The 26,057-nt window shown below is 47.0% G+C and overlaps 1 protein-coding gene across 2 annotated transcripts in view; it reads right to left on the bottom strand.

Moving 5' to 3' along the window:
• smg6 (SMG6 nonsense mediated mRNA decay factor) overlaps window positions 1-12,958 on the bottom strand; it is a 65,000-nt gene extending 52,042 nt beyond the window's left edge. Inside the window, exons 1-3 of one of the 2 annotated variants that reach the window (XM_045717430.2) lie at window positions 12,437-12,958; window positions 7,578-10,284; window positions 6,879-7,071 (exon numbers count right to left, since the gene is read on the bottom strand). In XM_045717430.2, the coding sequence (XP_045573386.2) occupies window positions 6,879-7,071; window positions 7,578-10,284; window positions 12,437-12,530 (2,994 nt within the window). In that variant the 5' untranslated portion in view covers window positions 12,531-12,958. The other variant, XM_045717431.2, reaches the window with a different exon arrangement.
• Between the last annotated feature and the right edge of the window lie 13,099 nt (window positions 12,959-26,057).

A 26,057-nucleotide genomic window follows, 5' to 3' on the forward strand; every position in this document is an offset into this window, starting at 1 on the left:
TATTATTTATTCACATTATAACAGCAGGAAACGCACACACGGCCTTAGGCTGTACGCGCAAACGTTCCAAAATGCAATTAGCAGGAAAACACCGTTCTCAAAAGCTTACCGCACATGTGAGCAGTTTCATGTGACAGATATGAAAATATCAGTTTTGAAAGAGTGGAGATCTAAAGATGCAACAACTAGCACGGGTTGCTAATATGACTATTGATGTAACAACTAGCACGGGTTGCTAATATCACTATTGATGTAACAACTAGCATGGGTTGCTAATGTGACTATTGATGTAACAACTAGCATGGGTTGCTAATATGACTATTGATGTAACAACTAGCATGGGTTGCTAATATGACTATTGATGTAACAACTAGCATGGGTTGCTAATATGACTATTGATACAACAACTAGCACGGGTTGCTAATATGACTATTGATACAACAACTAGCATGGGTTGCTAATATCACTATTGATGTAACAACTAGCATGGGTTGCTAATATGACTACTGACGCAACAACTAGCACGGGTTGCTAATATGACTATTGATGTAACAACTAGCACGGGTTGCTAATATGACTATTGATGTAACAACTAGCACGGGTTGCTAATATGACTATTGATACAACAACTAGCATGGGTTGCTAATATGACTATTGATGTAACAACTAGCATGGGTTGCTAATGTGACTATTGATGTAACAACTAGCATGGGTTGCTAATATGACTATTGATACAACAACTAGCACGGGTTGCTAATATGACTATTGATACAACAACTAGCATGGGTTGCTAATATCACTATTGATGTAACAACTAGCATGGGTTGCTAATATGACTACTGACGCAACAACTAGCACGGGTTGCTAATATGACTATTGATGTAACAACTAGCACGGGTTGCTAATATGACTACTGACGCAACAACTAGCATGGGTTGCTAATATGACTATTGATGCAACAACTAGCATGGGTTGCTAATATGACTATTGATGCAACAACTAGCATGGGTTGCTAATATGACTATTGATGCAACAACTAGCATGGGTTGCTAATATGACTATTGATGCAACAACTAGCACGGGTTGCTAATATGACTATTGATGCAACAACTAGCACGGGTTGCTAATATGACTATTGATACAACAACTAGCATGGGTTGCTAATATGACTATTGTGCTTTTGGCTAACGGACAACGAAATAAAGTTGTTAGAACATGAGATAAACGCTGGGTTTAATGGCAAATGAGGAAGTGTTTACAAAATAATTCTGTCAACATTTCTATGGTCAGATTTTTTTGTCTACCGTAAATTCCGGACTATAAGCCGCAACTTTTTTCCCACGCTTTGAACCTCGCGGCTTAAACAATGATGCGGCTAATATATGGATTTTTCCCGCTTTCAATTTTTTTTTCTCCAAAAAAACATATTCTGTGACGTGCACAGTAATTTTTGGCGGCATGAAGCTTTCATTAGACCAATGAAATTGCCGAACGGGTTAAGGTCAAACAACTTTTTTGTTTACTGTTTAGATTAAATCGAGCGCACGCTCAAACTTCCCATCATTCTGATTACGGCAGTCATTTTGTCACCCTCATCATGGCAAAGACACGGAGAAATGCATATGATGCAGCTTTCAAGTTGAAGGCGACTGATCTGGCTGTTGGAAAAGGAAATAGAGCTGCTGCACGGGACCTTGGTCTTAATGAGTCGATGATAAGACGTTGGAAACAGCAGCGTGAGGAATTGACTCAGTGCAAAAAGACAACTAAAGCTTACTGCTAATTTTTTATTTTTTGTTACAAGCCGTGTTTCGTTAAAGCCTGTGTAAAATACATTTGTTTCAATGTACCGGTAAGCACCTGCGGCTTATAGACATGTGCGGCTTATTTATGTTCAAAAAAAAACAAACAATTAATTCAGTGGGTGCGGCTTATATTCAGGTGCCCTTAATAGTCCGGGAATTACGGTAGGCTACTTTGAAACAAGGTAAGACATGATTCATAAAATGACAAAACATTCAGGTTTTAAACAATTACGTTTATGGCTAAACATACTGAACAAAAATATAAAAAGGCCTCTGCCCAGTCATGTGAAATCCCTAGATTAGGGCCTAATGAATATATTTCAATTGACTGATTTCCTTCTATGAACTAACTCAGTAAAATCTTTGAAATTGTTGCATGTTGTGTTTATATTTCTGTTTAGTATAGTTTCAACATGCTGAATGCCTCCACTCAGATTACAAGGTGGGTGGTATCGCAGCGCACAACTGACACTGGGCTTTCTCTGAACGAACCGTGCTTAGAGTATGTCCACAGAATCAAGCCTTTTTTATTTTACTTTTTTTTTTTTAACGAGGCGAGTCAGTTAAGAACAAATTCTTATTTACAATGACGGCCTAGGAACAGTGGGTTAAATGCTTTGTTCAGGGGGCAGAACGACCGATTTTTACCTTGTCAGCTCGGGGATTCGATCTTGCAACCCTTCGGTTACTAGTCCAACGCTCTAACCACTAGGCTACCTGCCACCCCCATACTCTAATCACTAGGCTACGCTGCCGCCCCTACACTCTAACCACAATATGTCATTTAGAAGTCTCATTAAAGTTTGGCTACATTTTCTGGTGCCTCCCAGCATGTGTGTGGACATGAGAGGATGTAGCCTATATGCATAGTCCATCACCTACTAGAATTGGACCGACCTTCTGCCATAGCGGGATATTCAGTAATAACAGCACTGAACACAAGGGGCACTGTTTTCAAACCCCACTGACACTATGTAAATAAAAAAAATACATGTAATCCGAAGGTTAGCAATGCTAACAAGTACATGTCAAATCCCATAAATAATGCTACCTAAATGCTAACGAACATTTTACACAGTCTCTAACCTAAACTATACAAGTAGTTTAGGTTAGATAGCTGCACAAAACAAAATGCTACTCCCAGTTAGCTGCACAAAACAAAATGCTACTCCCAGTTTGCTGCACGCACAAAACAAAATGCTACTCCCAGTTAGCTGCACAACACAAAATGCTACTCCCAGTTAGCTGCACAACACAAAACAAAATGCTACTCCCAGTTAGCTGCACAACACAAAACAAAATGCTACTCCCAGTTAGCTGCACAACACAAAACAAAATGCTACTCCCAGTTAGCTGCACAACACAAAACAAAATGCTACTCCCAGTTAGCTGCACAACACAAAACAAAATGCTACTCCCAGTTAGCTGCACAACACAAAACAAAATGCTAGTCCCAGTTAGCGCCCTGCACCCAGAGCGCACAAAACAAAATGCTACTCCCAGTTAGCTGCACAAAACAAAATGCTACTCCCAGTTAGCTGCACAAAACAAAATGCTAGTCCCAGTTAGCTGCACGACACAAAACAAAATGCTACTCCCAGTTAGCTGCACAACACAAAACAAAATGCTACTCCCAGTTAGCTGCACAACACAAAACAAAATGCTAGTCCCAGTTAGCTGCACAACACAAAACAAAATGCTACTCCCAGTTAGCTGCACAAAACAAAATGCTACTCCCAGTTAGCTGCACAACACAAAACAAAATGCTACTCCCAGTTAGCTGCACGCACAAAACAAAATGCTACTCCCAGTTAGCGTCACGCACAAAACAAAATGCTAGTCCCAGTTAGCTGCACGCACAAAACAAAATGCTACTCCCACTTAGCTGCACAAAACAAAATGCTACTCCCAGTTAGCTGCACAAAACAAAATGCTTGTCCCAGTTAGCTGCACAAAACAAAATGCTACTCCCAGTTAGCTGCACAACACAAAACAAAATGCTACTCCCAGTTAGCTGCACCACAAAACAAAATGCTACTCCCACTTAGCTGCACGCACAAAACAAAATGCTAGTCCCACTTAGCTGCACGCACAAAACAAAATGCTAGTCCCAGTTTGCTGCACAACACAAAACAAAACGCTAGTCCCACTTAGCTGCAAGCACAAAACAAAACGCTACTCCCAGTTAGCTGCACAACACAAAACAAAATGCTACTCCCAGTTAGCTGCACAACACAAAACAAAATGCTACTCCCAGTTAGCTGCACAACACAAAACAAAATGCTACTCCCAGTTAGCTGCACAACACAAAACAAAATGCTACTCCCAGTTAGCTGCACAACACAAAACAAAATGCTACTCCCAGTTAGCTGCACAACACAAAACAAAATGCTACTCCCAGTTAGCTGCACAACACAAAACAAAATGCTACTCCCAGTTAGCTGCACAACACAAAACAAAATGCTACTCCCAGTTAGCTGCACAACACAAAACAAAATGCTAGTCCCAGTTTGCTGCACGCACAAAACAAAATGCTAGTCCCAGTTTGCGGCACGCACAAAACAAAATGCTACTCCCAGTTAGCTGCACGCACAAAACAAAATGCTACTCCCAGTTAGCTGCACACACAAAACAAAATGCTACTCCCAGTTAGCTGCACAAAACAAAATGCTACTCCCAGTTAGCTGCACAAAACAAAATGCTAGTCCCAGTTTGCTGCACGCACAAAACAAAACGCTAGTCCCACTTAGCTGCAAGCACAAAACAAAACGCTAGTCCCACTTAGCTGCACAAAACAAAATGCTAGTCCCAGTTTGCTGCACAAAACAAAATGCTAGTCCCAGTTTGCTGCACAAAACAAAATGCTAGTCCCAGTTTGCTGCACAAAACAAAACGCTAGTCCCACTTAGCTGCACAAAACAAAATGCTAGTCCCAGTTTGCGGCACGCAGAAAACAAAATGCTACTCCCAGTTAGCTGCACGCACAAAACAAAATGCTACTCCCAGTTAGCTGCACACACAAAACAAAATGCTACTCCCAGTTAGCTGCACAAAACAAAATGCTACTCCCAGTTAGCTGTACAAAACAAAATGCTAGTCCCAGTTTGCTGCACGCACAAAACAAAACGCTAGTCCCACTTAGCTGCAAGCACAAAACAAAACGCTAGTCCCACTTAGCTGCACAAAACAAAATGCTAGTCCCAGTTTGCTGCACAAAACAAAATGCTAGTCCCAGTTTGCTGCACAAAACAAAATGCTAGTCCCAGTTTGCTGCACAAAACAAAACGCTAGTCCCACTTAGCTGCACAAAACAAAATGCTAGTCCCAGTTTGCTGCACAAAACAAAATGCTAGTCCCAGTTTGCTGCACAAAACAAAACAAATATTAGACAGCAAGGCTTTTGATCCTGGAGGGGATTCTCTGCTGTTATCATGCGAATGCTTGATTTCGGAAGGAGCTAACCACTTAGCTAGGTAGCTAACTAGCTACTAAATTAGCAAACCAAATGCACAACTGCAGAGCATTTAGCACATTCTAGACAGTTAACTTAATAGTTAGAAGATACCTAGCTGGCAAACATTGAATTGTGAATTTCCTACTGTAACTAGATCACCTGGAGCATACTGGACAATAGAGTGACTCACAAGGCCCCGGTCTCTGGTCATTGTGTGTAAACAAACACCATGTGACTGGGGACTACCAGGAAGTTTCATAATGAAACATGTGACATGAATAAAATCATCTTCTTATCTCCTAACGAAAGTTGACAGCAGGTATTTAAGTAGCTTCAAATATAGACATTTATTTAAAAACGTTAACCTGTTAGGGCTAGGGGGCAGCATTTGCACGTCTGGATAAAAAAAATGTACCCGATTTAATCTGGTTACTAATCCTACCCAGTAACTAGAATATGCATATACTTATTATATATGGATAGAAAACACCCTAAATTTTCTAAAACTGTTTGAATGGTGTCTGTGAGTATAACAGAACTCATTTGGCAGGCAAAACCCTGAGACATTTTCTGACAGGAAGTGGATACCTGATGTGTTGTATTACCTTTAAACCTATCCCATTGAAAAACACAGGGGCTGAGGAATATTTTGGCACTTCCTATTGCTTCCACTAGATGTCACCAGCCTTTACAAAGTGTTTTGAGTCTTCTGGAGGGAGATCTGACCGAACAAGAGCCATGGAACGATGATGTCCCATTAGACACCTGGCGCGCGAGTTCATGTTGGGTACCCTCGTTCCAATACGTTATAAAAGAGTATGCATTCGTCCACCTTGAATATTATTCATGTTCTGGTTAAAAAAGGCCCTAATGATTTATGCTATACAACGTTTGACATGTTTGAACGAACGTAAATATATTTTTTCCCCTCGTCATGACGACGAAATGCATGCATTGTCTAATGTAATGTCCCAGGAGTGTCATCTGATGGAGATTGTAAAAGGTTAGTGCATCATTTTAGCTGGTTTTATGGTTTTGGTGACCCTGTCTTTGAATCGACAAAACATTACACACAACTCTTGTAAATGTACTGTCCTAACATACTCTAAATTTATGCTTTCGCCGTAAAACCTTTTTGAAATCGTAAAACGTGGTTAGATTAAGGAGATGTTTATCTTTCAAAGGGTGTAAAATAGTTGTATGTTTGAAAAATTTGAATTTTTACATTTATTTGGATTCAAATTTGCCGCTCTTGAAATGCACCTGCTGTTGATGGAGTGCACCACGGGGGGGACGCTAGCGTCCCACCTAGCCCATAGAGGTTAAAGGAATAGTTTCAACGGTATTGAAGGTATTGAAAAACCATCACGTGGCTTTTTCCAATTACCCCGGTATAAAGGCCCAAGCCTATCACCTAAACGTTCACATGCAGGATAATTATTTATGGACAGTACATACACTTTTTTTTTTTACAATTTCTAGCGTTTAAATTTTTTTTTCTAATCAATTTCAAATGGGCTATTTTGGTTAAGGGCCTTAATGCCCTGGCAGATTGGGCTCATCTTGAAGGCCTAATTCCATAGCTTGTGCGTTATGTGGCATATGTTCAGTGCGTCTACCTCGTCCAGCAGAGTGAGCAGCATGGGGGTGATGTGCAGGGCTGAGTCTCCGCTGGGATCTTTGAGGAGCTGTCTGAAGTGCTCTATAACCTGGTAGTACACGTTCTTCCATAGAGCCTGGTCCAGGTTCTGACTGTCACTGAACTCTATGTCTGTTAGGATCACCCGCTCATATAGGGTCAACAGGTCAGCTCTGGAGGGGGGGGTGAAAAGGAGACAAGACAGAAAGGAGATTAGTTAGTTTTCAGACAAGTTGCAGCCCCCAGCATCAGCATATTACCAAGTTGGAGCTCCCACCCTCAATCCATCCTACCCTGTCCCTCCATGCTACCCTGTCCATCTCTTTCCTTCCCTCCATCCTACCCTGTCCCTCCATCCTACCCTGTCCCTCCATTCTACCCTGTCCCTCTCCTCCCTCCATCCATCCATCCTACCCTTTCCCTCCCTCCCTCCCTCCCCCCTCCAGCCATCCTACTCTGTCCCTCCCTCCCTCCATCCATCCTACCCTGTCCCTCCCTCCATCCATCCATCCATCATACCCTGTCCCTCCCTCCATCCTACCCTGTCCCTCCATCCTACCCTGTCAGTCTCCTCTCTCCCTCCATCCTACCCTGTCCCTCTCCTCCCCCCCACCCTCCCTCCATCCTACCCTGTCCCCCTTCCCTCCATTCTACCCTGTCCCTCTCCCCACCATCTTACCTGAGTTGAGCCATGCGGTCCAGTCCGTCAGGACTAAGTCTGTCTCTAGATAGGAGGTTGCTGAGTTGTAACTCTTGGCTCTCTGCAGCCCTCAGCTGTCTCCCCAGCTCTTGCCTGGCCTGCTGCTCCACTTCCTCTGGTGTCAGACCTGCTCCAGCCCCAGTCTGGTACCCCTGGCCCCTGTACTCCCCGTAAAACTGGGCTGGGTAAATGCCGTTGGAGGAGGGCATCTGGTAGGGGGTGGTAGGCATAGTGTGGTAGGGGTATGGGTAACGTGCATTGGGGTTGGTATTGTAAGGGTAAGGGTTGTCAGAGTTCTGGTACTTGTAGAAGGCCTGGGCCATGGCTGCGGCCTCCTGCTGGGGGTAGAAGTGCTCCCCCTGGCGGACCGGGGGACTCCCTGCAGCCTCGTCATCTGTATCCAGGAAGTGCAGCGCTCCGTAACCGCCGCCCGTCTGCAGGTACATGGGCTGCTGCTGCAGGAGAGAGGCATGCTGGGAGAGCCGGAGAGCGGGTTTCTGGTCGGGGTTGTTGGGATCCCAGAGTCGCCTTGTTCCTCCGCCCCTTCCTCCTCCTCTCCCTAGTCCCGCCTCTTTTCCTCCTCGAATCCCACCAAACAGGAGCCTTGGCCCGGGCTCCGTCGGCGAATTGGAGAGGTCAGTGTGGGCGGGGAGGATGAGAATGCCCCTCTCCTTACCACGAGGCACAGTGCCCTGCCTGCGGCGCCCTTGGGGGTCATCGCTGAGGCCTGAGGTGGCGTGGGAGGTGCCTGACTGTCTGTCGCTCTGAGATACTTTCAGGAGCCCTCCTCCTCTTCCTCCTCCTCCTCCTCTGTGTCCTCTTCCCCCTCTCCCTCTGCTCTCCTCCTCCCCTCTCCTCCACGCGGGGCTCAAGTCCTCCTCTCCTCCATCTCTCCTCCTCTCCTCCAGTGAGTCTGTTGAGGAGTCTCTCCTCCTGTTCGGTAGCTGACCTCCTCCCTCTCCTCCGTCTCTCTCCCTGTGCCCCAGGCGGTCTCGTCGGACCCTGTCCTCCCTCCGATCCCCTCCCTGTCCCAGTCCGTCCAGGCTGGTACCACTGCTGGCAGAACTGGAGCTGTAGGTACGGTTCACGGGTCTTCTGATGTTTGACTTGGAGTAGCGCTTAGAGGACGACGATGGGTGGTGGTGGTTGTTAGGGTTAGCTCTGCATCTCTCGCTCCTCTCTCTGTTTCTCTGTATCTCTCCATCCCCGTCTTTCTCTCCATTCCTCTCTCTGTCTATATCTGGAGGTAGAGGTTGGGGTCTGTTGTTGCCTCTCTGGTTGTCTCTCTCAGTCTCTCTATCCCTCCGTTTTTCTCTTCCCTTTGCTGGCTGTGTATCTGCAGGACGGTTCGCTTCCCTCTCTCCGTCTTCTTCCGATGCTCTCCTGTCTCTATCTTTCTCGGTCATCCCTCGCTCACCCTCACCCCCCTCTCCTCTTCTCCTGGAGTCCTGATTCTCCCCTCCTCCTCTGTTCCTGCGGTTTCCCCTCTCTCTCTTCTTCTCCTCCTCCGTCTTCTCGCATCCTTCATTTCCTACTCGTCCCCTGCCTCCACCTCCAGCTCTGCTCCTCCTGCCCTCACCGCTAGCCTTCCTCCTCCTGCCTACTCCTTCCTCACCCTCTCCTCTCTTCCCCTCCTCTTCTCTCTCAGGTGGGGCAGTCACACAGAGTTTCTGAATCTTCCCAGTCAGGTTCTCTACTCCATGGTCTGAGATGGCTGCTTTCCCTGTTTCTCTCCTCCCCTGCCTTCTGCTTGTCTCTTCACCCCCTCTGCCACCTTTCCCTTTCTCCTCTCCGGTCTCTCTCCATACGACTGGTTCCCTCCTGGCTTGGGTTTCCTCTCTGACAGGATCAGGGGGACCAGGGGTAGGGGCAGGTTTCTCTGTCTCTCTTCCCTCTTCCCCCTGGGTGGTAGTGGTGCTCCTCCGACCCCCAGGCTGGTAGATCTCCCGGTCCGGTTTACGGGTCTTTCTGGTGGCCTTGGGAGAGTCAGGGGAACCCCCTGCTGGCTCTCCACCCCTCTGGTCCTTCTCTCTCCCTCCACCCCTCTGGTCCTTCTCTCTCCCTCCACCCCTCTGGTCCTTCTCTCTCCCTCCACCCCTCTGGTCCTTCTCTCTACCTCCACCCCGCTGGTCCTTCTCTCTCCCTCCACCCCTCTGGTCCTTCTCTCTACCTCCACCCCTCTGGTTTTTCCCTCTCACTTCATCCCTCTGTCTGGAGTTCTGTGGTCGGTTAGCTGAGCCTGACGGTCCCTTTGCACTACTGCTACTACTGTTGTTGTTGTTGTCTGCTCTGGTGGTGTGGTGGTCACCTCTTTGAGTCCTCTGTTGTGCAGGTGCTCGAGAGCATCCACCCCGGTTTGAAGTAAAACCTCCTCCACATTTCTCTCCTCCTCCTTTCCCCATCCCTCCATCTATACATCCAAGTTCAGTTGAAACCGTCTCAGTGGCGGCCATCTTGTGTACTTCTTCCTCCTCCTGTGGCAGTGACATCACCAACTCCACCTCAGGGTCAGAGGTCATGGCTAACGGATCTCCAGGGGAGGTGACTACGCCGCCGTCCTCGCTGTCATGGCGACGGTTGCCGTGGCCAGCCCCGGGCGTGTAGAGCTGCAGGTCAGGGCGTTTTGACGGGTCGTTGCCGTGGTGACGCTGCTGTCGTTGGCCACGTCCCTCCTCTCCTCGCTCCTCTGTGACAGAGAGGGGGGTATGAAAGGGAGAGAAAGAGTTGGGAAAGAAATAGAGATGGGAGAGGGAGAGAGAGGAGAATGGGAGATATTAGTTGTGATGACTGACTTTTCAACAGAGACACAATCCGTTCTGAAGCTCAGCACCCCTTCTCCTCCTCTTTCGCCCTCTCGTTTCCACTCCCACTTTCTCTCATTTCCACTCCCGCTATCCTCATTTCCACTTCCTCTTGCTCAGTCGTGTAAGTTTAGTTCGTTCTCAGGCTCCTCTGACTAACACACAGCAGGAAAGTGCAAGAAGGTGAGAGCAGGAGGTAAGAGAGAAAGCGATAGCAGGAAGAACAGTCTGCCTGATAATGTAGTGCACCTTTACCCCGTACTTCAACAAAGACAATGAACAATGACACAACTGCCCCAGGGTCTAAATGATAGCTAATACCAGTCATACGCTATGCGATTTTCACACAAGTTCCCCACGTTTTTTTTTTTGCAGTCCCAGACAAATGTTCATGATCGGGGTGAAATCCTATGAACTTGGGCTAGGATCAATACGTCGGGACTGGCGTAGTTTGAGCGGGTCAAGGGCGCACCGACGACGGTTGTTTCGTTATCCAGACCCCCTGTCCGGATGTCCAGATCATTTTCTGAAGTGTCTGAAATGTTGGTCGTGCATGTTGTAGTATGAGCATGATTGGGCAAGGACTGTGACACGATTGGGCAAGGACTGTGACACGATTGGGCAAGGACTGCTGCCAATAGCTAATGAGCACTCAGCATGCGAGACCAAGACAAGTGAAGAGGAAAACAACAACACTGTGAGGACCGAGGTGATGGGAGACAGAGTTCACTAAAGGACCATTCCATTGGTCCTTAAGTCAAATCTCCGCACACCTGGGGCACCAGGCAATGCAAAACAAACTCCTACCATGACAGTAATGAAAAAGATAATTATATCATCGTTATTATTTTGTATATTAAGTCCATATTCTGGGCCTCTGTCTCTTTTGCTCTTTCTGCACATGATACTTGGCACACTAAAAAGCAGCTCACTGTTTGCGTCAGCATTTCTTTCCTACAACAACTGAGAAACGCAAGGCAGGATCAACTAGGAATCATTGTGTACTGTGAGCACGTCCTGGGGTTGAGGTTGGACAAAATGAAAAGATTTGGGACAAGGAAATCTGGAAGTTGTGAGCGTGTCCCAAGTTATTACGATTTTATACGTGGTGTAGTGTAGTGTATGCCCAGCATAAGTGGGTAAGAAGGATAGGTGTGTTGGGTTCATCTGATCAGTCAGTCCAACAGGTGAGTCTCCAATTGTAGGTCCTGGAAAGCTACTGGGTAGTTGAGCAGGCGTAAGTTCCAGCCCTACTCAAACACACCTGTTCAGCTAATCATGACCCAGACTCTGATCATGATGGTCTTTTTAATTATTATTTTTTTTTTTAAACAGGTACCTAGAATAAAAACCCCGAACATCTAGCAATTCCCCAGGACCACCGGAGTGGCCTCATCAATGATAATTTAGGAAAGACGACTTAGCTATATGTGTAGCTAGTTAGCATGGCGAAAGCTACACAAGTGCGGTTGCCATAGTGATATGGTTAGCTTAAAAAAATAAAGCTAAACAAAACGTTATTCAACTTGTGTCAGTTAACTAACTTGTTCAACTATACACTTTTGCCACCTTCTTCAACTTGTATCCAACTAACAACGTTAACTGTGGTCTGTAAAATAAAATACACATACTTATTGTTTTTTGGGAAGAAGAGAGAAAAGAAAAAAGAAGCTAAGCTAGTCTGCTGCTAATACTAACCTAGCTTAGCAAGCTGACAATAGCCCCAACCACGAAGGACTGCAGCCGGTGGGGAACCTCCGTCTAGGTTGACGGTGACATGTGCATTTCCAACCCGGTCTTCGGTTGTGAGAGGTGGGGGTGAGTGATTGATATTGGTCGGGGGGGGGAGGAGGAGGGGAGGCGTTTGAAAACAAAATACCACATGATACTTCTAGCTGACGTTACGTCAAAATAGCTAACGTTAGCTAGCAAGCTAACTACTTCGTTTCCGTTTATACGTTGGATTACTCCCGTTTTTTTGTTGTTGTTGTTGTGAGTTCATGATTTATAACGATAACTTTCGGTGATCGCTCTCACCTCTGTGACAATCGCCGTGGTGGTTGGTAAAAGCAGACGCTTCAGCTCGTAGCTCCGCAGCTGAAATCCGTACTCGGTCTAGTTCGTCCGCCATCTTCGTCTCTAGTCAACACGCGTTTAGAAAAAAAACACCTGTGTCGTTTCTTGTGTCGCCTGTAGAACTGTCACATAGCGTTTATTTTACAAATGAAGTGAATTTGGCTAAACATTCATTCAAATGTTTAGTTAAGATAAGGAAACACGGCATAGGTAGGCCTACAAAAATAAACTACAACTTCTACTACTAGCCTACTAAACAAATCAAGCCATTGCCCAAAGTGATCTGACTACAATCCTTTTTAAACGATATTGGAAAATTGAGATGATATAATCCCCCTATTAAAAAAAAACAAAACAAAAAAAACGTTTACTTTAGTTCTACTCCTTGTGAGATCAATAGGCTATTTAGCCTACTATAGTTATCAGTGGCCAAACAGCTAGTCAGACTAAGGAATAACAAAGGGTGCGTTCGTAAATTCACCAATTATTCATCGCTCTACGTTCACTCAGACGAGAGTCCTCTGAAACCGGAGTAGACAGACAGACAGAGCGAATTAACGAACGCACCGGAGAGGCCCAACTCCAAGCAATGAGTTTTTAATATGGTCAATGAGTGTCGAATTTGGTCAAGCCCCCCAAAAAATGAATGGCTGTTTTGCTACGTAAGGTTTATTTGATCGACTATAAGTTTCGTAATGCTTAAATTCTTACGAGTGAACAGATATAAGCAGTACGGCAACTTTGATGAAGAAAAAAACAAACACTTTATATCGGAGTTTTCGAGAAAACGTCGACGTCAACAACCCTCATCGAATATTTAAAAAATAAAAATAGATTACAATAATAATATGTATCCACCAAGCCAAAGAAAGATAGGTGGGAGCTAGACATCCCGCTTTGTGTACAATGACTCCCATTGTTAGGGAGAAGAAACGTGTATCTTGTCAGTATAACCATCATCTTCGGCAATAATTAGGCAGGTCTGTAGCGACAGATCATTTAATAACTTCCGATAAAGTAATGCTGCTAATAATGTCATAACGTTTGCATTTATAATCTTAGGCTTGTGTGCGGCTGTTCGGCCATGGAAACCCATTTCATGAAACTCCCAACGAATAGTTATTGTGCTGACGTTGCTTCCAGAGGCAGTTTTTTTAGCGAGGACAGACGATACGCGATTCAGCACTCAGGCGGTCCTGTTCTGTGAGCTTGTGTGGCCTACCACTTTGTGGCTAAACTGTTTTTGCTCCTAGACATTTCCACTTCACAATAACAGCTCTAGCGGAGCAGAACATTGACGAACTGACTTGTTGGAAAGGTGGCATCATATGATGGTGCCACATTGAAAGTCACTGAGCTCGCCAGTAAGGCCATTCTACTGCCAATGTTTTGTCTATGGAGATTGCATGGTTGTGTGCTCGATTTTTTTATACACCTGTTGACAGGTGTGGCTGAAATAGCCAATAGTATTTGCCAATGAGAGGCTTCAAAGGAAGCAGTGGGCCATATAGAGCCCCACAGTGGAGGTGTGATAATACCCATAAAACCTTGTGGTCAAACAGGGAAATTGTTCCAATCATTTTTCCCACCATTCATTTTTCCCATATGAGATTTTAGCAACACTTAAAATAAGGGCTGTGTTTCATGTAGGCTTAACCTGGCGTGACGTTTTGATAACCGTGTAAATCTCTCTCGGACAAAGTGACTTTTATCAATATATTCATCTCTATTTACTCTCAGATTCCAAAATGCTAATGGTGAAAATGTAGAGACCAGAGTGCTAACCATTACCCTATAGATAGAACCTGATGGCTTTGGTGAAGTCAAGTGTGAAACTTGTTGGCTTCTTGCCTAAGATAAAATGGTTGGGTGGTAAGTGAAGTGAGGTTGACTTTGATTTTAGATACTGGAATGCGAGTATTTGTTTTTATATGTAAATTAAGCTCTTTTTTTAGTACAAATTATAAGTAATATTTTCTCATTCTCTATACCAAGACTCTTTTTACATCATCCATTTTATCTCTCCCACACACCCTCTATCTTCAGTTTTATGTTCCTTCCATTGTATATCTTTCTTTTTCATTGTTCTCTTCTCATCTTTTTCTCTCAGCGCTCTCTTCCTTGCTTTCTCTCCATCTCTTACATTTTTGTACCCCTTTTCTCCCCAATTTTGTTGTATCCAATTTGTAGTTAGTCTTGTCCCATCGCTGCAACTCCCTTACGGACACGGGAGAGATGTGAATCCTCCGAGACACAACCCAGCCAAGCCACACTGCTTCTTGACACAATGCTCGCTTAACCCGGAAGCCAGCCGCACCAATGTGTTGTAGGAAACACTGTACACCTGGTGACCGTGTCAGCTTGCACTGCACCCTGGCCCACCGCAGGAGTCGCTAGGACAAGAACATCCCTGCCGGGCCAAACACTTCCTAACCTAGACGACGCTGGGTCAATTGTGTGCCGCCCCATGGGTCTCCCGGTCGCAGCTGGCTGCGACACAGCCTGGATTCGAACCAGAATCTCTAGTGGCACAGCTAGCACTGTGACGCAGTGCCTTAGACCACTGCGCCACTAGGGAGGCCATCTCCATCTCTTTAACCTCCCCTCATTCTCTCTCTCTCGCTCTCTGCTCTCTCTCTCTCTCTCTCTCTCTCTCTCTCTCTCTCTCAAAGATGTGTGAACGGAGAGGGAAGGGGGCCTGTGATTCATCCAATGAGTCATGCGGTATGTTAAGGATGACACAGGAAAAGACAGGGAGTAAATATGGGCATATAACAATAACAAACAAAACACACACACTGCTGTAATGGCATTGTTGGCAAAGCTAGAGTGAGCGAGTGTGTGTGTGCGCAGAACGGCATATTTTTCTTATGGCCCTGTTCATCTTTAATATGCAATTACAGACATTGACCAGCAGGTGTCAGTATCGATTGGATATGATTAAGTGAGTCTCAAAGTCCTGGCTGGCAATGTTCAAACACACTGCAGCTTCTAGCATCCTCATTGGACGAAAGACAATCACACAACTACAGGAACTTAAATATGAATATTTAGAATGTGTCTAACCAAATTGATAGCTAGCAGTGTGTGTGTGTGTGTGTGTGTGTGTGTGTGTGTGTGTGTGTGTGTGTGTGTGTGTGTGTGTTTGCAGAGGAGGCTGGTGGGAGGAGCTATAGGAGGACGGGCTCAATGTAATGTCTGGAATGGAGCGGAGTCAATCATGTGGTTTCTATATGTTTGATACCATTCCGTTTATTCCATTCCAGCCAATCACAAATGAGCCTGTTCTCCTATAGTTCCTCCCACCAGCCAACCTCTGGTTGTTTGTCCCCCTCTCCATCTCTCTATCATTATATCTCCCAGTCTTTCTTTATGTTGAACACTCTCTTTGTATTTCCTATCTGAAACAGACCGAATAGGAGTGATAGAGAGGGAAACATACAGCGAAGAGAGCATGACGGCAAGATAGAGGGAGGGAGGTATAGAGAGAGAGAGGGAGGTATAGAGAGAGAGAGAGGGAGGTATAGAGAGAGAGAGGGAGGTATAGAGAGAGAGAGAGGGAGGTATAGAGAGAGAGAGAGGGAGGTATAGAGAGAGAAGAGAGAGGGAGGTATAGAGAGAGAGAGAGGGAGGTATAGAGAGAGAGGGGGGGATATAGAGAGAGAGGTATAGACAGAGGGAGGTATAGAGAGAGAGAGAGAGGTATAGAGAGGGAGGTATAGAAAGAGAGAGGGAGGGAGGTATAGAAAGAGAGAGGGAGGGAGGTATAGAGAGAGGGAGGTATATAGAGAGAGGTATAGAGAGGGAGGGAGGTATAGAGAGGGAGGGAGGTATAGAGAGAGAGAGAAGTGTATATAGAGAGAGAGGTATAGAGAGAGGGAGGGAGGCATAGAGAGGGAGGTATAGAGATAGAGAGGGAGGTAAAGAGAGGGAGGTAAAGAGAGGTTAGGTAAAGAGAGGGAGGTAAAGAGAGAGAGGGAGGTATAGAAAGAGAGGGAGGGTGGGAGGTATAGAGAGAGAGAGCGGTATACAGAGAGAGAGCGGTATACAGAGAGAGAGAGAGGTGTATATATATATATATATATATATATATAGCGAGAGAGAGAGAGGGAGGTATAGAGAGGGAGAGGGAGGGAGGGAGGTATGGAGAGAGGTATAGAGAGAGGGAGGTATAAAGAGGGAGGTATAGAGAGAGAGAGAGAGGGAGGGAGGTAGAGAGAGGGAGAGGGAGGGAGGTATAGAAAGAGGGCGGTATAGAGAGAGAGGGAGGGTGGGAGGTATAGAGCGAGGAGGGAGGGAGGGAGGGAGGTAGAGAGACGGACAGATAGTAGAGAGAGACAGCACATGGCGTTGTAACCATAGCAGCAGTCTGCTCTACTTGACAGTAGAGTAAACATCCTCCTTTCCCTAGCAACACCGATTCACTACGGAATTAAAGGCCAGTGCCTTACCATCTTACACACACATGACACACACACACACGCACACACAAATAAATGGCTTTGGAATGACCCGTGTGATACATCTACCAGAGGAGATGATGAGGAGGGAGCTGAGGTAGAGGAGGGAGCTGAGGTAGAGGAGGGAGCTGAGGTAGAGGACGGAGCTGAGGGAGCTGAGGTAGAGGAGGGAGCTGAGGTAGAGGAGGGAGCTGAGGGAGCTGAGGTAGAGGGGGGAGCTGAGGTAGAGGAGGGAGCTGAGGTAGAGGACGGAGCTGAGGGAGCTGAGGTAGAGGAGGGAGCTGAGGTAGAGGAGGGAGCTGAGGTAGAGGAGGGAGCTGAGGTAGAGGAGGGAGCTGAGGTAGAGGACGGAGCTGAGGGAGCTGAGGTAGAGGACGGAGCTGAGGTAGAGGAGGGAGCTGAGGTAGAGGGGGAGCTGAGGTAGAGGGGGAGCTGAGGTAGAGGAGGGAGCTGAGGTAGAGGAGGGAGCTGAGGGAGCTGAGGTAGAGGAGGGAGCTGAGGTAGAGGAGGGAGCTGAGGTAGAGGACGGAGCTGAGGGAGCTGAGGTAGAGGAGGGAGCTGAGGTAGAGGAGGGAGCTGAGGTAGAGGAGGGAGCTGAGGTAGAGGAGGGAGCTGAGGTAGAGAATCGGAGCTGAGGTAGAGGGGGGAGCTGAGGTAGAGGGGGAGCTGAGGTAGAGGAGGGAGCTGAGGTAGAGGGGGGAGCTGAGGTAGAGGGGGGAGCTGAGGTAGAGGAGGGAGCTGAGGTAGAGGAGGGAGCTGAGGTAGAGGACGGAGCTGAGGGAGCTGAGGTAGAGGAGGGAGCTGAGGTAGAGGGGGAGCTGAGGTAGAGGGGGGAGCTGAGGTAGAGGAGGGAGCTGAGGTAGAGGAGGGAGCTGAGGTAGAGGAGGGAGCTGAGGGAGCTGAGGTAGAGGGGGGAGCTGAGGTAGAGGAGGAGCTGAGGTAGAGGGTGGAGCTGAGGCAGAGGAGGGAGCTGAGGCAGAGGGGGGAGCTGAGGCAGAGGGGGGAGCTGAGGCAGAGGGGGGAGCTGAGGCAGAGGGGGGAGCTGAGGTAGAGGAGGGAGCTGAGGTAGAGGGGGGAGCTGAGGTAGAGGAGGGAGCTGAGGCAGAGGGGGGAGCTGAGGCAGAGGAGGGAGCTGAGGTAGAGGGGGGAGCTGAGGTAGAGGAGGGAGCTGAGGTAGAGGAGGGAGCTGAGGTGGAGGAGGGAGCTGAGGCAGAGGGGGGAGCTGAGGCAGAGGAGGGAGCTGAGGTAGAGGGGGAGCTGAGGTAGAGGAGGGAGCTGAGGTAGAGGAGGGAGCTGAGGTAGAGGAGGGAGCTGAGGTAGAGGGGGAGCTGAAATAGAGGAGGGAGCTGAGGTAGAGGGGGGAGCTGAGGGAGCTGAGGTAGAGGGGGGAGCTGAGGTAGAGGAGGGAGCTGAGGTAGAGGGGGAGCTGAAATAGAGGAGGGAGCTGAGGTAGAGGGGGGAGCTGAGGTAGAGGAGGGAGCTGAGGTAGAGGAGGGAGCTGAGGTAGAGGAGGGAGCTAAGGTAGAGGGGGGAGCTGAGGTAGAGGGGGGAGCTGAGGTAGAGGGGGGAGCTGAGGTAGAGGGGGGAGCTGAGGTAGAGGAGGGAGCTGAGGTAGAGGAGGGAGCTGAGGTAGAGGGGGGAGCTGAGGTAGAGGGGGAGCTGAGGTAGAGGAGGGAGCTGAGGTAGAGGGGGGAGCTGAGGTAGAGGGGGGGCTGAGGTAGAGTGGGGAGCTGAGGTAGAGGAGGGAGCTGAGGTAGAGGAGGGAGCTGAGGGAGCTGAGGTAGAGGAGGGAGCTGAGGTAGAGAGGGGAGCTGAGGTAGAGGAGGGAGCTGAGGTAGAGGAGGGAGCTGAGGTAGAGGAGGGAGCTGAGGTAGAGGGGGGAGCTGAGGTAGAGGAGAAGCTGAGGGAGCTCTGGTAGAGGAGGGAGCTGAGGTAGAGGAGGGAGCTGAGGTAGAGGAGGGAGCTGAGGTAGAGGAGAAGCTGAGGTAGAGGAGGGACACCAGTAAATTTAGCGTTGTGTATGTAACGAGGGCCAGTTGACCAGGGTGTAAAGGTCACAGTGATGAGTGTTGAAAGGGGGCACTGGTAACAAAGTGGATGGCAGTGTGGTAAATTATGTCTAGTTTATTGAGGTTAGGCAAGCCTGTAAACTACATCGCCATAGTCCAGGATGGGCAGGATGGTGTGCTCGGCAGAGTGGGTGAAGGAAGCTTTGTTGTGGTACAATAAACCATTTCTGGATATAACTTTAGACTCAAGGTGGGTGATGTGGTTATGGAAAGAGAGTGAGCAGCCCAGCCATATACCAAGATATTTATAGGTGTCGACATACTGAGCCGTTCAAGGAAAGAGTATGTGGGGGGGGGGGGGGGGGGGGGGGCAGGCAGGTTCCTGTTGAAGGCCATGCTGGATGTTGTTACAGCTATGTTGTAGGGTGATCAGCACAGGGAGGGACTGAGTGCACTTGTTCCTTGTTTCTCTGAAGCCAATCAGAGGGGTTCGTGGAAGAGCAGACCGTTCTGGAAGAGCAGACTGTTCACAAGAAAAACCACACAGCCATTTTCCAAGCAAGGACATGCATCACAAAAACCAAAAATACAGCTAAAATATTCACTAACCTTTGATGATCTTCATCAGATGGCACTCATAGGACTTCATGTTACACAATACATGTATGTTTTGCTCGATAAAGTTCATATTTATATCCAAAAATCCCATTTTACATTGGCGTGTGATGTTCAGAAAATGTATTCCCACCAAAACTTCCGATGAATGAGCACATCAATTTACAAAAATACTCATCATAAACGTTGATAAAATTTACAACAGTTATTGAATGAATTATAGATATACTTCTCCTTAATGCAACCGCTGTGTCAGATTTTAAAATAGCTTTACGGAGAAAGCACATTTTTCAATATTCTGAGTACATAGCTCAACCATCAAAGCAAGCTATACAGATACCCGCCAAGTTCTGGGGTCAACTAAACTCAGAATTAGTATTATAAATAGTCTCTTACCTTTGCTGATCTTCGTCAGAATGCTCTCCCAGGACTCCTACTTCCACAAGAAATGTTCTTTTTGTTCGAAATACTCCATATTTATGTCCAAATACCTCCGTTTTGTTCGTGCGTTCAGATCACTATCCAAAGGCATAACGCGCGAGCATAAATCCAGACACGAAAAGTCAAATAGTTCCATTACCGTTCGTAGAAACATGTCAAAAGTTGTTTACAATCAATCCTTAGGGTCTTTTTAACATAAAACGTCGATAATATTCCAACCGGACAATAGCGTATTCATTACAGAGGAAAAAGAAGGAGCGGCGCGCCAAACGTGCCCGCGCAGTAAACAACTCACTGGTCCCAGGCAGTCCACTCATTGACTGAGCTCCTATTTTCTGCCCAATAACAGGAGAAGGATGAAACGCGTTTCTAAAGGCTGTTGACAGCCATTGGAAGCCTTAGGAGGTGCATCGTGACCCCACAGACACTGTAGTTTCGATAGGGATTCAAAAGAAGAACTACAATTCTCAGATTTCCCACTTCCTGGTTGGATTTTTCTCAGGTTTTTGCCTGCCATATGAGTTCTGTTATACTCACAGACATCATTCAAAAAGTTTTACAAACTTCAGAGTGTTTTCTATCCAAATCTACTAATAATATGCAAATATTTGACTCTGGGCCCGAGTATTAGGCAGTTTACTCTGGGCACGCTTTTCATCCAAAAATGAAAATACTGCCCCCTATACCTTAAAAAGTTAAGAGCGTTAGGCCAGTAACCAAAAGGTTGCTGGTTCGAATCCCCGATTCGGCAAAGGTGGAAAAATCTGCTGTTCTGCCCTTGAGCCAGGCAGTTAACCAATGACATTGATTAAGGCACCCCCCCCCCCCCCCCCCCCCCCCCCCCCGCATTGGGTTAAATGCAGAAGACACATTTAGGTTGAATGTATTCAGTTGTGCGACTGACTAGGTATCCCCATTTCCCCAGGTTGTGTAGGAAGGCCTGCTCATTGAAGTGCTTTAATAGACGTTTGACAATAGTCAAACGGGGACATTAAACAGTGGTTCTGTTGCGGACACAGGTAATACAACAGCGGTCATTAAGGCCTTGGCAGAAAACGACAGAGGTGTACTCAGCAGGCATATTAGTGAAAATAACCATAGACTTGGTTGTATCTGGTGGGAGCCAATCAGGGAGAGGTTTAAAGAATCCTGCTGGAGCCAATCGGGGAGAGGTTTAAAGCATCCTGCTGGAGCCAATCAGGGAGAGGTTTAAAGCATCCTGCTGGAGCCAATCAGGGAGAGGTTTAAAGAATCCTGCTGGAGCCAATCAGGGAGAGGTTTAAAGAATCCTGCTGGAGCCAATCAGGGAGAGGTTTAAAGAATCCTGCTGGAGCCAATCAGGGAGAGGTTTAAAGAATCCTGCTGGAGCCAATCAGGGAGAGGTTTAAATCATCCTGTTGGAGCCAATCAGGGAGAGGTTTAAAGCATCCTGCTGATGGGAGTGCTGAGCATGTTCCAGTTCAGGTCATCTGATGACTCAAACTCTGAGAAGGTGTAAGGACCAATCAGTTCCCTTATAGCAGTCAGAGCACAGGCAGGAACAGAGGGTGGTCTATAACAGACCCGTGGAGGTGTAAGGACCAATCAGAGCACTGGCAGGAGACAGAGGGTGGTCTATAACAGACCCGTGGAGGTGTAAAGACCAATCAGAGCACTGGCAGGAGACAGAGGGTGGTCTATAACAGACCCGTGGAGGTGTAAAGACCAATCAGAGCACTGGCAGGAGACAGAGGGTGGTCTATAACAGACAGGTTCTAGAAGAGTTTTACATGGAGAGCTGTATTTACTAATAGCTTACTGTACATCATGTTAACAGTTAACTCTGTAACCTAACATATACACTATGTACAGTACATGCAGACACAGTAGACGACACTTTAATTGAGGCAATGCTTTATTTATAAAGTCCAGCTGGTATTTGCCTGGTATTTATTGACCGTGAAATACTGCAGATGGCTACTCTGTGGGAACTACTTGGAAGAAGGACCTAGTTGTCTACCAGATGGTAGTCAGTAGGTGTTTGGCATCGTTGTGTATTTTTACCTGGTAAATATCAGCATAGAACATTTAAAATAGTCTCTTCTTCTTAGTTACAGCTCCACCAATCAAATACCAAAATCAAAGAAATTCTTCTTCATTGCCTTTTCCCTCTCCTTCTTCTTCTTCTTGGGAGGCACGGTCACACCGAGAGACAGAGAAACAGAGAGGAAAACAAGAGGAGAAGGAGAAGACAGAAACAGAAGACTGGTTAGACCTGATATATAGAGTAGAACCAACGGTTTCACGATTCATTTTATGCTTATTAGTGGAACTTCTAATCTATTATTACAAAAGATATCAATACATTGCTGTTATTATCGTTTTAATTCATCTCAATTGACAAACATTTACACATTTTAGCATTAATATTGTGGTTATACATGGATTTAATTGTGGTACAATACAGTGTTGATTATGAATATGCTGTGATTCAGTGCTGTTGTGGAGAATGTGTCGTTTCTGCTGTGGAATAGTGTCTATGAGAGGGAGCCGGAAGTGAAGGGCGTGTGTCTGTGTGTCTGTGTGCAGGGTCCTGATGGTCAGTGCAGGGCTTTGGTGCAGGTAGAGCAATGCAGAATGAGAGGAGATTGGGAGGAGGCAGAGCACAAGAGAGGAAGGGAGAGAGAGAGAGAGAGAGAGAGAGAGAGAGAGGGAAAGAGGAGAGACTGAATACACATAAGAGAATACAGATGAGAAAGAAGAGGGAGTTTTTTTGCAGGTGAATTCTTAACACCAGGGGGGTTTCCACTGCCCCCTCATCCCTCTCTCTCTGTCTCTATCTCTCTGTCTGTCTCACTCTATCTCCTCATCTCTCTCTCTCTCTCCTCATCTCTCTTTCTCTCTCTCTTTCTGTCTCTCTCTCTCTCGCTCTCTCCTCATCTCTCTTTCTCTTTCTTTCCTTCTCTCTCTTTCTCTCTCTAAATTTCAATTAAATTCATATTGCTTTATTGGCATGATGTAACAATGTACATAATGTCAAAGCGTATTAAGTGATTAATTTACAATATGAACATAATTTAAATAATAATAATAATAACTAAAATTGTCAACAGGACAATCACTATCAACATTAATCAATGGTAAAAAAATAACCATACATTGAACAATAACGTAGAGGACATATGCAGGTTGGTTGGTCTGTCAGACACTGTCCCTCATCTTATGGCAGGCAGCAATGTAGTGGGCTTCCAACCCACAGCTCTCTGGCGCCAATAGAGATGACAGCTTCGCTTCAAGTCCTTAGGAAACTCTGCAATATTTATTTTTTTATGTATTATTTCTTACTTGTTAGCCCAGAAAACTTTGTGTTATTACATACAGCCGGGAAGAACTATTGGATATCAGAGAGACGTCAACTTACCAACACTACGACCAGCACTATGACCAAGAATACGACCAGCACTATGACCAGGAATACAACCAGCACTACGACCAGGAATACAACCAGCACTACGACCAGCACTACGACCAGCACTACGACCAGGAATACGACCAGCACTACGACCAGCACTACGACCAGCACTACGACCAGGAATACGACCAGCACTACGACCAGGAATACGACCAGGAATACGACCAGGAATACGACCAGGAATACGACCAGCACTACGACCAGCACTACGACCAGGAATACGACCAGCACTACGACCAGGAATACGACCAGGAATACGACCAGCACTACGACCAGGAATACAACCAGCACTACGACCAGGAATACAACCAGCACTACGACCAGCACTACGACCAGGAATACGACCAGCACTACGACCAGGAATACGACCAGGAATACGACCAGGAATACAACCAGCACTACGACCAGCACTATGACCAAGAATACGACCAGCACTATGACCAGGAATACAACCAGCACTACGACCAGGAATACAACCAGCACTACGACCAGCACTACGACCAGGAATACGACCAGCACTACGACCAGGAATACGACCAGGAATACGACCAGCACTACGACCAGGAATACAACCAGCACTACGACCAGGAATACAACCAGCACTACGACCAGGAATACGACCAGCACTACGACCAGGAATACGACCAGCACTACGACCAGGAATACAACCAGCACTACGACCAGGAATACAACCAGCACTACGACCAGGAATACGACCAGCACTACGACCAGGAATACGACCAGCACTATGACCAGGAATACGACCAGCACTATGACCAGGAATACAACCAGCACTACGACCAGCACTATGACCAGGAATACGACCAACACTATGACCAGGAATACAACCAGCACTACGACCAGGAATACGACCAGCACTACGACCAGGAATACAACCAGCACTACGACCAGGAATACGACCAGCACTACGACCAGCACTATGACCAGGAATACGACCAACACTATGACCAGGAATACGACCAGCACTACGACCAGGAATACGACCAGCACTATGACCAGCACTATGACCAGGAATACAACCAGCACTACGACCAGGAATACGACCAGCACTACGACCAGGAATACAACCAGCACTACGACCAGGAATACGACCAGCACTACGACCAGGACTACGACCAGGACTACGACCAGCACTACGACCAGGAATACGACCAGGAATACGACCAGCACTACGACCAGGAATACGACCAGGTCTATGACCAGGAACACAACCAGCACTACGACCAGCACTACGACCAGCACTACGACCAGGAATACGACCAGCACTAACACCAGGACTACGACCAGGAATACGACCAGCACTACGACCAGCACTACGACCAGGAATACGACCAGCACTACGACCAGGAATACGACCAGCACTACGACCAGGAATACGACCAGCACTATGACCAGGAATACAACCAGCACTACGACCAGCACTATGACCAGGAATACGACCAGCACTACGACCAGGAATATGACCAGCACTACGACCAGCACTACAACCAGCACTACGACCAGCACTATGACCAGGAATACAACCAGCACTACGACCAGGAATATGACCCGGAATACGACCAGGAATACGACCAGGAATACGACCAGCACTACGACCAGGAATACGACCAGCACTACAACCAGCACTACGACCAGCACTATGACCAGGAATATGACCCGGAATACGACCAGGAATACGACCAGGAATACGACCAGCACTACGACCAGGAATACGACCAGCACTACGACCAGGAATACGACCAGCACTACAACCAGCACTACGACCAGGAATACGACCAGCACTACGACCAGGAATACGACCAGGAATACGACAGGGAATACGACCAGGACTACGACAGGGAATACGACCAGGAATATGACCAGCACTACGACCAGGAATACGACCAGCACTACAACCAGCACTACGACCAGGAATACGATCAGCACTACGACCAGCACTACGACCAGGAATACGACCAGGACTACGACAGGGAATACGACCAGGAATATGACCAGCACTACGACCAGGAATACGACCAGGACTACGACCAGGAATACGACCAGCACTACGACCAGGACTACGACCAGCACTACAACCAGGAATACGACCAGGAATACGACCAGGAATACGACCAGCACTACGACCAGCACTATGACCAGGAAAACGACTTTCCCAAAGCAGATCCTTTGTCTGCACCTCCTAGAGGCCGACCCAAAACCATGCCGTCGGAGGAGAGGGTGCCGGAGCGGTCTTCTAGTGAGGCTTCGGAGGCGCGCACACCACCCACCGCTTTCCAGTATATTACTCGCTAATGTCCAGTCCCTAGTTAACAAAGACGACGAACAACTCACGGTGTAATTGTAACAACATACAAGAACTTAAGTCCTTTTGTTCACCTGACCTAGAATTCCTCACAATCAAATGCCGACCGTATTATCTCCCAAGAGAACTCTCCTCGGTTATCATCAGAGTCGTGAAAGTAGGAAACAACATCTCCACTCCACTGATCCTCAACACTCAGACCCCTCCTGTACTCCCTGTTCACCCATGACTGCGTGGCCACGCACGCCTCCAACTCAATCATCAAGTTTGCAGACGACACAAC

This window comes from Salmo salar, chromosome 04, assembly GCF_965601325.2.
Source record: "Salmo salar chromosome 04, fSalSal1, whole genome shotgun sequence".
Lineage (NCBI taxonomy): Eukaryota > Metazoa > Chordata > Actinopteri > Salmoniformes > Salmonidae > Salmo > Salmo salar.